At 36.2% G+C, this 18,657-nt stretch overlaps 1 protein-coding gene across 1 annotated transcript in view; it reads left to right on the forward strand.

Annotated features, from left to right (window-relative positions):
- LOC122995755 (kin of IRRE-like protein 3) overlaps positions 1-18,657 on the forward strand; it is a 148,575-nt gene that overhangs the window by 35,149 nt on the left and 94,769 nt on the right. The window contains exon 4 of the mRNA XM_044371119.1: positions 4,760-4,909. Coding sequence (XP_044227054.1) covers positions 4,760-4,909 — 150 coding nt within the window. The remainder of the gene's footprint in view (positions 1-4,759; positions 4,910-18,657) is intronic.

Consider the following 18,657-nt stretch of genomic DNA (forward strand, 5'->3'; position numbering starts at 1 on the left):
TGTATGCACACACCTTTAGAGATTCATCATCCTTAAACAAGGCTTTTTCAAAATGTTTGCCTTAACTTACACTGCTGGAGTGTACATATAGTTAAATGTTAAACTATATATATAGTTAAATTCTGTTTATTTTCAAATCTCAAATCGGATGTCTGTGTATGGTTAGTGCAAACAGGACAACTATGCCATGTAAACAATTATGCCATAGCCAATGTGGGATAAACTTAACAAGAATATATAGCTAATTTATTTGCATCCGACTGCTTCCTTAGTTTTTATACCAGTTGAAACATGAAGTCACAAAATATGCACCAAAATACAAACTGCTTTACTCTTAGTTCCTCTGGTTATACCAGACTTTCTAAGAAGATATCAGATGTTTTTTTTTTTTTTTTTTTTACCTGTGCACGTTTTTTTTTTTGTTTGTTTGTTTGTTTTGTCACTTAGGCAAATGTGACTTCATTTGATTTCATATTTGTGTCTACCTAATGAATCTAAGTCCATCATTCTAACTGTGTGTGTCTGGTGTGTGTGTGTGTATGTGCAATTACTAGGGGTGTGCCAGAATACAAATACGTTATTCGGCAAAGCACAAATAGTGGGCTTTTTGTGAACATTTATTTCATACAAATATTTTTAAAATTATTTGTTTTCGGGAAGAAAAAAAAAAACATGTTAAATAGAAGCATGCTCCGCTGTCACATCTATCAGCAGGTCTCAACAAGGGGAGTCACATCCACGTGCTACATGACGCACATTTCCTTATTTGGACATCACTCCCGGAGTTGGGGGTCTTCCCCAGAGATAAAGCTGAGCTACTGACACAAGCAAAGTACTCCCAAGGGACTCTCCACAATCTGTTGTTCCACTTCTCCTTTCCACAAAGTGAGGTTGTAAAAAACAGGCAATAAATAAAAAGTAAATAAAAAAAAAAATAATAAAAAGAATCGCCTTTGAAGTTCTTCTCTACACATTACACGCTGTGCTGTCTCTGTGTTATAGGTGTATAAATAGGTAGTGCCTATTCGGAATGGGCTGATTTCTCAAAACCTGGAGAGAGCAGTAGGTAGTAAGTAGATGCTACAATTTACAGATGCCTCCTAAACGTCTCAAATGTGGGCTATCAGTGATGCTATCTTTTGCCCATGTTCCCTAAACACCTCACACATGGAATATCTGGAGAACTGTAGTGCCCATTGAAAACATGCCTGAGACATCCTGCACTTTATCTTGAACATTACATACAAAGTTCCTGCATGTGAAGAACAAGAATAGAGCTTAACTCTCTAAACTTTTTCAATTCATTCTCTATGGTAGTTCTTATCACAACGAATGTAATCCCACTTCCAACCACAATGTGGGTTGCAATGGCAGAGTGGCTCTGTACGAAATTCCACTCATTCACTCCACAGGCAGAAGAAGAAGGAAATCAACACTGAGTTGAGAGATGCACACAATAAGAAAAAAACTCTGCTTTTTCACAGAGGCAATCCTCTCACTGTGCCATCATGCTCCATGCTCCAAATAAATGACAAAAAATAAAGAAAAATTACCTCTGTTGGCTGCATCGTTGTATATCATTAATGAATTTAAAACATATCATTCATCTGGTTCAAAAATATGGCAGTAGATTAGGGGAGTAATATGATTACTGACCAGCTGCATGTATAAATAGGTTTTACAATAACTGTTTGATCGCAGTTCATAAAATAGTTATTGAGTTTTCCACCTTAACCTCATTTCTCCCTATAACAGGATTTCTTGTGTACATGTAAACACACTCCCTGCAGGTATTTGGTCTTTCCTATGTTCATGATTAAACACTAATTTCAATGAAGCAGTAAACCTTCCAAATTTTAGGTCACAGTAATCCAAACTTACTTGTGAGTGTAAATGCAGCCAGTTTATTAAAATATTACTTTTTCATTAGTATAATAGAAAATCAACTCTATATATAACCAACTAATATCCAGTAATAATAAACAAATTTAGATTTACCATCAAATTCATCGCCAGTGATGAAGTGTGTATTTAGTTAAAATGAGCCATAGCAATGTATCAGTCCTGTATTCCAATATAATCAGAAGGCATTTTTCACAAGTCCTGTGTTATTGCTATGGACTCATGTTAGTGAGGGACTTCAAAGTGCTCTAGCCATTGATTGTTGGTCAGCAGAATAAATAGCTGTATTTTAGATAGAATCAATAAGCATTAATGTTATTTACTTTGTCCATTTGGCTTTAATGGACTTCCTGCTCCCTTCCTCTGCCTCCTCCTCCCCCCGCCATCTCAAGCTTGCTCTCTCTCAAAACAAGATGACCTGTCATACATACACATTCCCTCTCCTCCTCCCTCCTTCATTCCTCTCCGACCAAGCACAAGCACAGTGTGCTCCCCCACCTTCTAAACTGCAAACCATTGACTTGACTTTGGAGAACGGATAAAGCATTATCCAGTTTTGAAAGACATTCTTTGCGTGTTGGGATCTTCTTCCTGAAAGGAAAAAGTCTACCTGTATGTGAGATGGGAAAGGGAGGAAGCCAGAAAGACGGGCCTAATCTACACATTCCCACCACTGCTTTTACACAATGATAGATTTGTATGGACAGAAATATGTGTCACTAGAAACTCAATTTTAATGATCTATATTTGAATTTGAATTGCTCAATTTGAATAACTGCATTAAAAAAAAACTCAATTTGAATTTGATTTGTTTAACTTGAATAACTGCATTGAAAAACTGAATCTGAATAGTATAATTTGAAATTGAATTTATTAGTTTGGAACAACAAACTTGAAACTGAATGTAATATTATGAAATTGAATTCAGTTGCTCTGAAACTGTATTTGATCCTCACTGAAAATTCGGCTCTCTTTATACTTCCACATTCGGTTCTCACAATTCAAATTCAGTTCTTACAATTCAATTTCAGATTCACAGGACTCCTTTTTGACCAATCACCACCAATGTTTTTGACCATTTCCTTCACTCCCATTGATCCATGGGGTGTTTTTCATTTGGCTAATATATGCTTCCTCGTGTCCTCTCTCTTCCATCCTCCAGCCGTGACTGAGAAACTGATCTCCCTCTGCCATCATCGAGAGGAGACGAGAAGCGAGGAGAGAGGGTCCATTATTTTTGTAATAAAACGCAGCCACCATGATGTCACCTGTTTTGTGGACTCCTGTTTTGAAACCTCAAGTTTGGCATTTTGAGCATCGTCATCTTGGATGTTTGGAGCAAGAAGTGATGGGTGCTTTTCATTATACTAACGTATCTCCTCACTTCCTTCACTCATGTCTTAGCTCCTCCAAGCGAGGATGTGAGAGAGAGATGTGAGGATGGAGGAATTTAATTCATCAAACGGGACGTCCTCACTCACTCCAGCGTCATTTTTAAGAGACTTGAAAAAGGAGTTCTGTGAATCTGAACTTGATTGCTTTTCTTCAACAACCAGATGTGTGTCTCAGTAAACTGAAATTGAATTGCAGGAACTGAATGTGAATTGCGAGAACTGAATGTGGAAGTATAAAGAGAGTTGAATTTTCAGTGAGGATCAAATACAGTTTCAGAGCAACTTAATTCAATTTCATAATATTACATTCAGTTTCAAGTTTATGGTTCCAAACTAATAAATTCAGTTTCAAATTATGCTATTCAGATTCAGTTTTTTAATGCAATTATTCAAGTTAAACAATACAAATTCAAATTATGTGATTCAAATACAGTTTTTTAACGCAGTTTTTCAAATTGAGCTATTCAAATTCAAATATAATGTTTCCAATTCAGTTTCTAGTGACACATATTTCTGCCCATAGGTCATTTATTCTTTCAGAATACAATCTTCTTAACTACTGTATGTCCTGGTATGTCTTAATATGTTGGCAAGGTATTTTCTGGAGTATCACAACACACATTTTTGTTTTTTTGCAAAAAAAAACCGAAATGGACTTACTCTAGTACACAGTATTTGGATAAATCTGAATGTAATTCAATGGCTATTTTGCTAGTCAGCAAGCAGTTTTGTTCAGTTTATTTTCTATTTTTTATGCATTTTAAGTAGACTGCAATTATCACATCTTACATTACCACTGCCATTTGGGCCTTTGGGTGGTATTTGGCATCTGATGTCATCAGGGTACCAATTACTGCAGTGGAAGTCATCATAATCAAAAATAATCATAACAAAAAAAGAAAAAAAAATCCTCAAGGGCATTACAGCTTTTATGGACTCTAACATGCGTACTGAAAAATGTTTTTGAAAGACATGCACAGTAAATACATATGAATAGTAGGAAGAAAACAAGCCCTCTGGTTAGTTTGAGCTGGCATAGCAACCAGAATATTATAGCTGTCAGTGGGGTTTTCAACATGGTTTGGACACTGTTTCGCCGAAACTTCCTGTTATAAAATAGAAATTACGACTTGTTCTGCATTAGGTTGCATTGACAGAACATAATATGATTACCTTCTCTGTGACTGAAAGTGATGCACTGAGGCAAATTTGACAATGTTAGGGTTTTTTCTCCCTGCCAATCAGCCTAACACCACCAATCCAAATGTGACCCACTATACAGTGTGCACTCTCCAAAAAACGCATTTTAAATGCAAGCTTCATTCACTGTTACTTTTGAATTCAGTTGCAGTACTAAAGGTTTTTGCATTAATAGCACTGTATGAAAAGCTGCTGACTGAAACAAACTGTGGAAACATACAACAGATGGGCATGATAACAGTTTGTTTCTCTAAACATCTCAGGTTACCCACGATATGACATTGTTGGAGACCACAGTAAAGGAGAATATCATCTGTTGATCCAGAGAACAAAGATACAAGATGACGCTTTCTTTGAGTGCCAGGCCATTCAGGCAGCTATCAGATCACGACCCGCCCGTCTCACTGTGCTGGGTAAGTCCACACTTCACTGCTTATATGAAATCATGAATTGGAAGACAATTAGATTCATGTACAGGAAAGCTGGGAGCAACAGCATATAAGAAATTGTACAAAAAGTTCAGTGCATAGATAAATCAGTGATGTGTGCTTATACCCAAGGCTAATCCTATAATGTCAGAATGTTGCTGTTTTCCACCAGCTTGTCATTTGGTCCCGGATCGATTAGTGTTCTCTGATTCACAGGCTTTGTATCTGCAGCAGCCCGTGGGCAAGCAAGGGGAACACTGATTACCATTATTGATTCAGCTCCACCTTATTTAAAGCATGATATATTCCAGAAGCATCAGTTCATTATCCACCTACCCCAGCTGAAAACTCCCTCATTAGTTACAGTTTTACCCACTAATCTTACGATGATAACTTAATGGGGAGAGTAGTGGAAGGTGTGGGGAGGAGTTAAGGTTGGCAAAATTAACATGAATAATTATACATAAGAGGGGTACCATTTGTTTAGATTTTTCTCAACCCTACTAGAAGGTGGGGGGCAGAAATCATTCAGACATTAGGCTGACATTTAATTCCAGTCAAATTGGCAAATTTGGAAATAAAACTGCACATGAAGCTTCTGGCATTGTTCCAAGACTGAGGCAACACAGTTAATACATTAAGTGAAATTTGTCGTGTTGTACCTGAGAACCTGCAGAATAAATGTGACTATTTTGAATTTATAATTGTTAAAATGCTCCACAGTTTGATCCAATCAAGAACAATTATGCACATTAGGCATGACAAAACCTGATGATGGGCTTCATATCAGCTACATGGTACATTCATGAATACAGATTCAATCCTTCCTCAGTTGTTCATGTAGCACTGTGTTTGGCACAGTGTCAATATATTGACTAATAACTTATAAAATTAAAGTTTTTTTTTCTTAGATTCTCATTTGAAACAAAGCAAACCAAGCAAACCATTATCACATGCTTACAGACAAACGGACCCATTCAAAAATCTAATATATATCCATATATGAACAGATATATTTAAGAATGGGACATACTGTATAACTTAAGATATATAGACATATTTGAGATTCAGATACTTGTTTCAGATACAGACTCTGAATCACTAGAAACGTTTTAAAGTGAATGTGCCATTCCTGCATCTACAGCCAGGCTAGGGAGGGCTAGCCCTAATCTTTTTTTCAATTCTGTGCTCAAGTTGTCAATTCATAATGATTCAAAAATGTAAAAACATAATCAACCTCCAGGTTTGGCACGTTCATAAACGGGCACTTTCTGTAAATCAGTGAGGCCGGTACAGCTGTTAGGTGTCCTAACACTTTACCAACAGCAACAAAATGGTTTGGGTTTGGGAAGGAACTAAAGAAATTGTGTTGTTTCTCCTCGAAATACTGACCTATAGTATAGCAGCATTCCCTATTTCCCAAATCTGCAGCAAAAATTTATCAACATTGAAGGAACTGTTATCTGTTAGTGTTACTACATGTGACCCCTTTCTATTGCCCTATCCAGAAGCCCCTGCTCTATGTGATCTGCTACATTGTGGAGAGCCAGGAAGTCACTTAGATCAATTCCCACCTTCTTACATCTGCCTCCCAGTGCAATGACCTCCTAACACTTTACAGCACAGTATTTGTATTTGTATCTATATTTGTTGAGGCAGCAAAATGATTTGTATCTGTATTTGAATAAAAATGGAAAGAGGCTTAAAAATCCAGTTTTTGTATTAAGCTTTAAATTTTAGAAAATTAAATTGTTACAATAAGTGTTCATGAATAAACTACCTTATGAAGGAGGTCCCCACACCAGGTGAACTGGAGTCTCCTAGATCATAGATGACTGCACTGACTACTGAGCTAAAACTTTGCAGACAGACCTCTACCTATTTATACACCCATAACACAGAGACAGCACACTGTGTAATGTGTAGGGAGGAACCTCAAAGGTGATATTTGCTTTGCCCTGTTCATTTATTAATTTCTTTTTATCTGCAAATGTTAGGTTGAGTGTGTTGGGTAGGGGTGTGCAGAGAGCCCATATTTGTATTTGTATTTATATTTGTTGAGGCAGAAAAATTATTTGTATTCAAATAAAAGCGGAATAGGCATAAAAATCCAGTTTTTGTCTTTATTTATTTAATTTTAGGATATTAAAGTGTTAAAATAAGTGTTTATGAATAAACTATCTTCTACCTCGAAGGAGGTCCTCACACCAGGTACTGAACTCCAGTCTCCCAGATCATAGACGACTGCACTGCCTACTGAGCTAAAACCAAATGCATCAAAAGTGCGCAGACAGACCTCCTCTTATTTATGCACCCATAACACAGAGACAGCACAGCATATAATATGTAGAGAAGAACTTCAAAGGCGATTCTTGCTTTGCACTTTTCATTTATTGCCTATTTTTTACAACCTCACTTTATGGAAAGGAGAAGGGGAACTACAGTTATAGAGAGTCCCTTGGGAGCACTTTGCTTGTGTCAGTAGCTCAGCTTTATCTGTGGGGAACACCCCCAACTCCAGGAGTGATGTCCAAATAAGGAAATGTTCGTCATATAGCAGGTGGATGTGACTTCCCTTGTTGAGACCTGCTGATAGACTAATGGGGGCAGAAGAGAGAGACTGAGATAGCAATGTAACTGACCTGCGCACTGGTATTTGACATGGATTTTTCTTTCTTCCCAAAAACAAATAATTTAATTTAACAAATAGAGTTTAACAGTTATTTGTCTCTTTTCTTAGGAAGATTTTATTTTTTAGTTATTTGTTTTATATTTATGCACCTTACATCTTTTGTCACGTATTTTGATGCAACATAAATGTTACATATAAGAACATTATACATTTTAGTATATTTGGATCTCTGAGTACCGGTATATAACTAAATTATATATTACTGTAACATTTATGGAATAGACATATTTATTATATATGTGTATATCTGGAAAAATATGAGACATATGAAAGCAGACATTTGTTATATTTAAAACACTGTATATCTGACATATATGTGTAAGCATACAGTGCTGCTTGAAAGTTTGTGAACCCTTTGGAATTTTCTGTATTTCTGCATAAATATGACCTAAAACATGATCAGATATTTACACAAGTCTTAAAACTAGATAAAGTGAACCTAATTAAACATATGAGACAAAAAAAAAAAAACACTTTTTCATTTATTTATTGAGGAAAATTATCCACTCTTACATATCTGTGTGAGGCAAAAGTATGTGAATCATTGCTTTCAGTAACTGGTGTGACCCCCTTTTGCAGCAATAACTTCAACCAAACGTTTCCAGTAACTGTTTATCAGCCCTGCACATCAGCTTGGAGGAATTTTAGCCCAATCCTCCTTACAGAACAGTATCAACTCAGGGATGTTGGTGGGCTTCTTTGCATGAAATGCCTGCTTCTGGTCCTTCCACAGCATTTCTATAGGATTAAGGACTTTCAAGCAGCACTGTATATGTGTGAGACATGGACTTATAAACTATCTATGTAGTTTACATATATTGTCATATATCAAATTTATGTATGGGGAAAAGTAGCACAGGCAGCTGTTTTTGATTTTTGTGGCTGATTTGCTGTCATGCATATAGAGCTTGCATAGTTTTGGTTCTTTTCAGAGCTTGATTGTTCTTGAAACCTATCCCTTTTCCCAGCAGACATCTTAGACCATTTCAGACCGGGATATGTAACATGTTGCTGGCTTCATCTATCTATTAAAGCGATGGCTTTTTGTCATTCACAACATTTTACGTTAATATTCCTAATGACTTTATTCAGACATGACAGAACATTTACGGAAAGATCCACAAGCTGCACAATATTTGGCACCTGATTAGAGAGATTGAGAGTTTGTCTCACAGGCTGCATCACTGATGGATTTTAAAACCTATTTTGCTGTTTAAGAGCGAAGGACACTCATCTAACGCTGTACTCCACTTCTCGCAGTGAATCCACTCATAAATGTTCATATCAATTCAACCATTTAAGGTTAATAGAGAGCAAATTCAACAGACTGTTTCATAAAGTCCCTTGCACAATCATCGAATGACAGGATGCTGAGTTGGGACTCTGGTTTTATTCCTAATAGCTCACATGCTCTGTACAAAGGTTTTTGCTGAATATTCATTGATACATCCATTCAGTTGGAATGAAAATGTAAAATATAGGAAGGAGTGCTGGTCATGTTATTATCAGGTTATTTTTTAACCTTTTTTTAATTTCTTTGAATAAGAGATGAAGATTGAGATAATAAATGTATTGCAGTATGGCGGAAAAAGACAACAACATTTAATCTCTCTCTGCATGTTTTACTTTGTGCTGCTGTGGTCTTTATGTTAATCTGACAGCATTCAGCTCAGTGAGACTGCTTTGTGGCTACAACAAAGTGACTCTGGCGTTTATTCAGACATGAGACCAATGTGTTAATTTGCCATCAGATTAACATAACGAGATGCATGTCTGCAGGGGGTTTTTCCTTGACCAGAACTGGAAAAGGAAGTCAGCCGTCATTTATTTTTTACTACTGAGACTATGAAAAAGGCTTGTTGCATGAGGAAAACATCATAGTGAGGTGGCAAAGAGTTCTTATAGCAGTACTGAATATATGGTTTGGGAATTTCATTACATTTTTTAAATATACAGTATGTCTCTCAGGTGGTCTATGGTAACTACAGTACCTCAATGTAAATTATGGTGTTTAACCCTAAATAATCATTTTGCATATTTTTGCTCCTGCCCCTGACAGATACATTTTGTAAATGACTAATCAGTGTAAAAATATGGCAGTCTACCTAAAATTTCCATCACACCTATTGTGACATCACAGACCAGATATTAAAGTACAGCTGATGATAATTAATCAGCTGAAGCAGAGTGAAACACAGAGACGTGAAAGTCTTGTACTTGCCAGTTTGTTTCCCTCTTGTCTGTGCTTCACCTCAACTTAGTTGGGAAAATTGGAAAGATGAGCACAAAGGAGTTGGATATTCATAGACAACAAAGGAAAAGAACCACCCCAGTCTGCCTGTCTCATGTCTCTCAAGGACATGAGTTGGTCACCAGGTGCTGTACTGCAGCTGCCCACTGTGGCTGCCCACTGCTCCTAGTTTGTAGGATGGTTTAAATGCAGAGGATAAATTTCATTTCAATGTATGTGAGTGCTGAGAAATAACAATAAAGAAACCTTAATCTTAATCTTACTACACTTATGTCTTTTGAACAATGTTTTAAGCTGTGGTTTGAGAAGTTTCTGTGGATGTTTTGGTACTTCAAGTGCTACTTTTTACTAAACTGGAATTGTAACTGATTATAAGTTAAGCCGACCACAGCTGCTGTTCTGTGTCAATGTAAAATTAAGGAACAGCAAAATGTATACAACTACCTTTAAATGGTACTGTGGGTGAGTGCTTGATGCTCAAAAGATAGATTTTGGGTTGATTTAAACTATTACTTTAAACTAGGGAATGTCACACTTTCAACAAGTAGGGTTTTTTTGTCAATGATTCAGTTGTCCTCTACATTTGTATGATCTCGATTATACTGCTTTTATTTGTACATTCTCCCATTCTGATGAAAGAAACACTATGCAGTGGAGGTCTGATTAGAAGCAGCAAATGGTTTTTAAAGCTCCTCATGTATGCGATATAGCCTAGAGTCAGAGTGTATCCACCCAATTGCATTTTAAGTGTTTATTATAATCTCTAATATTCATTTGTGGCAGCTGTATGAAGGCCGAGGAGATATACATCCAACTTTTCCTTTTAGCTTGTCATCTCTTTTTCTTCTTTATGAACTCATACACAACAGAGCTGGCTCTGATTTACAAGGACTGTACTGTGTGGTTGCACTGTATAATTCCACTCACCTCAGTTGTTTTTGCAATTAGAGAAGAGGACATAGTCCAGTCAGAAATGTATGCAAATGTGGCTGCCGAAAGGATACTGTGCATCAAAATACCCCTACTTGATCACATTCTGGCAAATCTTTTATGCTGTAATATCTGACAGCAGTCAGGATTCATGTGACTTCCAACACAATGTGTTATCATTCATAAACGTGGTATATATTATTTATGGGAGCAACAGGTGTTTCATACAAAGCAGGACATTTTTTTTTGCTTTGTATGTATCAAAAAATGATGCATGACACATGCTGTTTATTAAATTAACTTATTTTCTTAACTTTTAAACTAAACCATGACCAGGAGACATTAATTTTACTCTGGCTGAGCTGTTACTGCTACACTGCTTAGATTACTCTAAGTGACTGCATAATTTTTATACATATTATTCTGTGTGCAGTGATATCAGTGCATTGGTGTTAGCTGAAGCTATAAGTCCCAAAATGCAGTGATTTCTCAGCCAGCTAGTGCCCTGCATGACAAAAAACAATTAGCTAAGCTAAGGTAACAGAAACATCTTAAACCACAGTAGCTCTGAAAAACAATTTAGCTTGCCTATGGGTTAATTCACTTCAAATGTCAGAGTGATACACAAAAGGTCTTCAGTAACACACAGCATGAGGCTTGAAAGCAGAACCATCCATCGCAAACACAGAAGACATCACAGTTTCCTGTGGACAGTTAAAACTGTCTTGTATTGTGGCTTGATTTGCTGTTGTTAAAAAAAAAAAAGATCACTGTAATGAGAGATCTCAACAGGAAATGATTACTGCTGTCTGGTTGTTCATCATCTGTTCATCATCTGTTCATCATCATTTTATATTTGTGCTTTAGCAGGTAACAGTGCTATTTGTTATGGTGAGTTTATGCTGAGCATAAAGAGTCAGTGTGTCTCTAAAGCACTTTTTGCTTCATAATTTATTGTTTTGCTGCAACCCAACATTGAGCTTTAAACCCTAACAGTTTAAAGTCTTTAGTATTGATCAAGAACCTTAATAAAAGCTAAAGATACTGTATGTCCTGCAGTACATTTTCACCACACTGTATTTTTTTTTGCATGTTCTGAATTGTTTTGTTACTGTTTCCATAGTGAGTAACTAGGCTATAAATTAATTGTAGGAGTAAATACAAAAAATGTCCATCTGTGGACAGACCAATATGTCTCTCATATATTTTTTTATTTTTATTAATTATTAATTAATAAAAATCAAAATTTAGGTTTTTATTATATAAAACACTGTGAAAGAAATATTCCTGAATAATAACTTGTAACAATGCAAAAGACATCAAAATTGGTACACAGATGCCCTCAGCCTATTAATATGACACCTACAGCACCACCATGTGGCCAGTTATACACGATTTTGTGCACACTTCGGTTTTTGACTAAGAACTCATGAACCTTGAGGACTGGAGTAAAAAAACGCTTCTTAGATCATTACAAGGACCACCCATTTACATTAGGACCACCCATTTACACTGAACTAGATTTTTGCCATTTTGAATGTAAAACACTTTTTCATTCCCTATCCTCCATATTTCATCCAATCTTCACCAAACTTGGTACATAACCTATTTGGGGCATCCTGGAAACAACGGCCACATGTGTTTCTTGATATTCCTTACCACTTTCCTACAATTGACTGCCAAAGTCAAGTGGATATAAAAGGCTATAAACTCTTCAATGCAAACACTAATTTTAACCAAAACTGGCTCTCATGTAAACATAGAAGCAGTGAGTGAGCCTATATAGTCTTATGCAATTACGCCACTGGGTGGCGCTTCAGTTAACATAATTTTTTAAACAACTGCATTTTGATTAACATTACAGGGCTGATACTTGGTACACAGCCCCCCGTTCATCTGCCCTGCATATTAACACAAGAGATCAATTGTGCATTTATGGTGTACTTTGATTTTTGCCTTCGCCTTTCAGCGGCGGCGGATCATGCTTTGGAGGGTGGCTACGCCAGGTTAGGTCAGCACACCTAAAATTTCTTTAGAAATTTTGTGTTTTCTAGTTTGGTTTAATAATAACTACGATATCACTGCCACTAGTGAATTTTTGCTGTTGTTAATGTTAGAGACTGTGTTTTTTAAAATTATTTTATTATTATTTTTATTATAAAGCTTAGGTCAATATGAAGGCAGTTTCATTTTTCCTTTGCCATCCAGTTGTTTTTTTTTTTTTTTTTTTACAAAAAAACAAGAAATATAAAAATAAGCAAACTTTAAGAACTTTATACAATCTGAGAGAGGTAAATTATGTTCATAAGAGTCTAAATGAGAGAGAGGTAATGTAAAGATTCTCAGTCTATGGTAGAGTGTGAGGGGTCTCTTGGTGTATGGCAGAGGTAGAGAGTGTGAAGGTTCCCAACGCGTGATAAGGCACAAGTGTGTGAGGGTAGAAAGAGATGGTGTGAGTATGCAGTACACACTACACTTGACATTAATATTATGCACTCATTAAGTTAATGGGAGCACCACCTCCATTGATAAATTAATTAAATCAAATTAATCATTCTTATATCTAAAAGTCATGAACTCTGAATGTAGTGACCTCCATCTCTGATATAAGGGAACAGACAAATACAAGGTCTTGGCGATAAATCCAGATATTTAACTACCAAGGAATAAGGATGAATGGGAAATTCTAAGCATATCTACAGATATACAACTAGAATAAAGGAATGAATGAATGAATGAATGGGAAAATTGAATTAATGCCGTCAGAATAAGTCTCAGACTAGCTGAGGCCATGTAGTGGACACACACAGCAGAAAGGTGTCTCAGTCTTGTTACATTCAGTGGCAGGCTGGAGAGTTAGATGCATGGAGCTCTAAACTTATCAGACAAGTCCTTGGAAAAGTCTTTAAAAAGCTTGAAATTCAATATTTAGTTTGTCATTTTCTTGTGTATTTGCATACACAATAAAACAAAATGCTGTTCCGCCCAGCCCACAGCAGTGCAACAACAACAGCAAGGATAAAGATAAACTGTATATCTAAAAATTCCCTTTAAAAAATTAAAAAAACATATAAATCCCAAGAGAAAAACGAAAATAAAAAAAAAGAACGAGTAGTTGCAGTACAGTGCATTAAAGTGTATTTAGAGAGAAAAGTACAGTTTGATGTAGACAGCTCTTGCATGTCAACGAGTGACCAGCACTGATGGAGGAGTTATATAATCCATTTTGCTGTCCAGAGAACATTAAGCAGCATGATTGTTGGAACTGCTGGTTTGTTTGAGTTAACAGTTAGCCTAGCTTGCACTCCTCTGTGCTTGCCCCGCTTCCACGTCCTGTTGCACTGCTTCCAATATTCCTCTCCAGCACAGCTCCAGGTAAAGCTGTGGTCTCCTTTGGGTCCACCGGGTGTAGCGGACCAAGTGCACTCAGCTGATTTAGCTCCCAGCCACTATTTCTCGTAGCAAGTCTTTGTTACGAATGTCCAAAAGAAACTGATGATCACAGACATATTTCCCTTGCACTCCACATAATGACATACACATAGACATGGACAAAAACACTGCGTAGTTGGAACTATGAGAGGCCGCCACAAACGATGGTCGCGCCACCATCACACCAGTTCATGCACATAGAGACCCCTTAATTTCTCTTGGCTTCACAAAATAACTGTTTCTTCTTTGGAATATTGGTAACAGCAGCAGGTAGCAGTTAGCAGTTAACAGTTGACAGCTAACTAGTTGTTTTGATTTAAAAAATATATCCAAAGATGATATTTCCTCTTCTCTTCTTGCTGATTAATGCTGTTACCTCTTCATTAGAATCTTTTCTGAAGATTACTTGAAGGCTATTTTGCAAAATGTCCCACTTTTTAGGTCCAAGTTTGATATGTATTCAGGAGCCCATCTCCAGTGCAGTCACTCTCCTCTCATAGCCTAGGGCAGGGCCAAGAGGAGCACAGAAGAAGCAGCAAGGAGGAGCAACAGCCAAAAAGGGTGTGAGTGAAGAAGAGACAGACAAAGAGTTGAAAAACTGCTTATAGCTGGGAAGTGTGTCTTTGGAGAAAAAGGATCCTTGGCATTCTTTTAAGGGACCACATTGATTACTAATTAATTCCTTTAAGAGGAGAGAAAACTGGCCTCGAACTTTAAAGGGGAATAATTTTATTCCTATTGAATATTTGAAAATTATGTGCTTGCAAATTGAATACTCACTTGTTCTGTCGTCAATGTCATCAACACATCATGACACAGTAAGAACATTTATAAACTGTAATATTGATTAACCACAAAGAAAAAGAATAAAATCAATAAACCTTAATTTTCTAATCTGTAATAAATCTATTGAGAAAGCAATATCCTAGCAATCAAACCATAGCTAAATAATACATTTACACTGGTTAATATCAAATACATAAAATGCAATAATATGTGTGACTGAAAATTGACCAATTTAAAGCAGAGTATGAATTCCCATAATAAACTAATTCAATTGTTCTAAACACATCAAAAGTTAACATTGGTTAGATGAGTCCAGATACATATTATTATATATATTTAGTGGCATTTCTAACCATTTCAGATACTCATTGTGCATTAAAGAAAAAGGAGAGGAGGAGAGGGACACTCAGAGAGGAATGTGGGCTTCCTTCAAATTTATGACTTATGAGATGGGAGCTAGCAGAAGAAGGGAGGGTGTCTCATCCAGGTTTGGGCAGTCTGTAACTGAAAAGAAAAAAAAAAGCAGTTAATTTCCAAAACCGTCCATTTTCTCTCTTTGACTGGTGGTGAGAAGGCACAGGTTTTAAGTCTTGTCCAGTGTTTCCTTGACATCCTTATGCCTTTAGGTCAGAGGTCATTGGGTCTGTGTGTGTGTGCTCCTGATTGTTTGGCCAAAAGGAATCATAATGTTTTTTAAAGAATTAAACTTGGGTTGACTGAACCCTGGGTTCACTGTCCTACAACGGTATGTACATAAGAGCAGTGAAAAGTATAGCAGGGAGGTACTTGAGAGAAAATAAAGTTAAAAAAAACAAAACATTACAGTGTCATTCTTTCAGGGTCATTAAAAAAACCTGTCCATAAGGACCTTACATAGTTGAATCACTTGGTCCAGAATTTAATGAACACATTTTTCTGAAGACAACAAGAAAAAGTAATCTTTTCCATAACATAAATGTTATTTATTATATCTATCCACTCATATATTGCAGGAGGTTCAGGAAATAACCAATGCCTTGTAAGCGGTTTTTTACCAGTAGATGTCAAATCACAAAATAAATATTCATCAGGCCGTTTTGTCTGGAATTCAACATTTCCTAAGAATAATGTGGAAAATTGCAAGGGCAAATCAGTGCCCAGTGGCTTTGTGAAATTCTGCCCAGAAAGGTATTGTAATATTTGGTATCCCTCCCATCAATATGTGGTTTCTCTTTTGTTGTAATAAAAACACTTCCACTGGAAGACACTGGAATTTACATACATCAAGCCAATCTTCATTTGATATTGAGAAATTACCTTCTTTTTTCCCATTTTTCTTTGACGTATTCTGTAGAGTGGGATATTTTTGTCATTAAGTCTTTATAAAATCTTAATAAAAATAGAGGTAACACCCTAATTTGAATCTTTTTGGTTGGCACCAATAAATATCCTCAGTATGGGATCAATAAAGTCTGTTTTATTTTTAATGTTATGATCAAAAGGTTATGTATCTGAAGGTATCTATAAAAATCAACTTTTTCAAGACAATATTCTTTCCTCAAGTTTTCAAAGTCTTTTAAGTGTCCCTTTTCTGTAAGAGAATACAATGTTGTTATTCCTTTTGAGATCCAGGACTTAAATCTACGATCCATTTTATTGGGCTTGAACTCAGGATCACAGGCATACAATTGAATTATTTGTAATTTATGACCCAGTTTATATTCTTCTCTTATCATATTCCAGATGTTTAATTAGGCACCTTATCTATAAATCTTACCAAATTTTTGTGAGCCAATACTGCGTGAATTGGGGGATCATTCATAATAGAGAGTTCAAACTGGCATGAAATGTTGGGTTACATATGTAAATTAAGGATTTAGTCTTGGCTGCATAAAAATAATCCTTAAATGGGGTAATACCATTCTTCCTTCCACCCTTGGGAGTTGTAAAGTTTTGAGTTTAACCCTGGGTTTTTGCCCTGCCAAATAAATGCAGAAATGATCATATTCAATTCGGAAACTTGAGAAAATTTCTATGGGGATGGCTTGAAATAAATAGAGATATTGTGGAAGGATGTTCATTTGATATTGACAACGTCAATTCTATCACTGAAACCAAGGAAAGAGAATCCATCTGTGTATGTCATCTTTAATTTTTGTTAAGAGGGGGCCATAGTTTGTCTCTGCCAGTGCCATTTTTTTTTCGGTAAGTATATTCCTAAATATTTCAATGAGTTCTGATCACAATTAAGGTGGAATTTCTCTCGAAGGTGTTTTGAGGGTGTATAATTAAAAATCAATTTTTTTTTGGTTATTTAGTTTGTATCCTGTTTCTAGAAGATTCTTTAGTTCATAAAGTGAGTTAGGGGGTTTACTTAAATAAATCAGAATGTCATCGGCGTATAATGCGAGTTTGTGGTCTTCTCCATTTATGCAGATGCCTTTTATGCTTTCAGTCTGCCTTATCCACTGTGTGAGAGGCTATATGAAGTGCAAAGAGTAACGGTGAAATTGGACACTCCTGTCTTGATCCATGCTCTAATATAATGCTGTCTGAAAGGTACCCTTTTATTTTTATCCGGACTGATGTTTTATTATATGGGCTATGGATGCCATTAATAAAGTTTTTATGTATGCCTAATCTTTGAAGAACTTTATATAAGAAAGGCCAATTCTCAGAATCAAAAGCCTTCTCAGCATCTAAACTAACTAAGAGGGCTTCAAGTTTGTTCTGTTGGATATGGTTTAATATGTGCAATATAATGTTATTGTGAGTTTGTCTTTGTGAAATAAACCAGTCTGGCCATTATGTATAAGCTGGGGGAGGATCTGTTCCAGCCTTTAGGCTGTGTATAATTTATAATTAGCATTCAACACTGAAATTGGTCTATATGATCCACATTCCCTCCTTTGGGATAACTGAGATCACTGCTTTGCTCCATGATTGAGGCATTTTAGCATCCATTAGATGTATTACAAGCCGAAGAAGGCTTGGTATTAATGAAGTCAAAAAGCCTTATATCACTCTGATGGAAAGCCATCCAGGCCAGGTGACTGATTCGCTTTAAGCCTGGAGATGGTGCTGTTTAACTTTGTCTCAGTTACTGCAGCTGTTAGTTTGATTTTGTTCCTTAGGTAACTTTAGAGAATCAAGGAACTTTCTTGTTGCTCATCCTCTAAGCTTACTTAGGTGTACAAGGACTTGCAGTACTTTTTAAACGTGGTTTGTAATTCGTCTTTATTTTGTATAGTTTTAGAGTCCGGGTTCCATATTTTGTATAATTTGTTATCCGCTTGTTGTTTTTGTAGCTTCCTTGCCAAAAGTTTAGTTGATTTTGAGCCTGACTCATAGTATTTCTGTTTTGTAAATATCATCTTTTTTTCGATTTCCTTTGAATACAATATATTTATTTTGTTTCTAATTTTCACCTAATAGGCATAGGTGCTACACAGTGTTATGACAGTGTCATCTAATTTTCCTGGAACTATTATATATCTCCCTTGCTTGTCTGAAACCTCGGACAGTTGTTCAAATGATAATTTTTGTGAAATTAAAACTGCTATGCCTCTACTATGGCCTGATTTATAAGACGAATAATACACTTTTGAAAATTCCATTCTCTTTAGTTTTTCATGTTCTGATGGAATGAGGTCAGCCTTTTGC

This window comes from Thunnus albacares, chromosome 13, assembly GCF_914725855.1.
Source record: "Thunnus albacares chromosome 13, fThuAlb1.1, whole genome shotgun sequence".
Taxonomy (NCBI): domain Eukaryota; kingdom Metazoa; phylum Chordata; class Actinopteri; order Scombriformes; family Scombridae; genus Thunnus; species Thunnus albacares.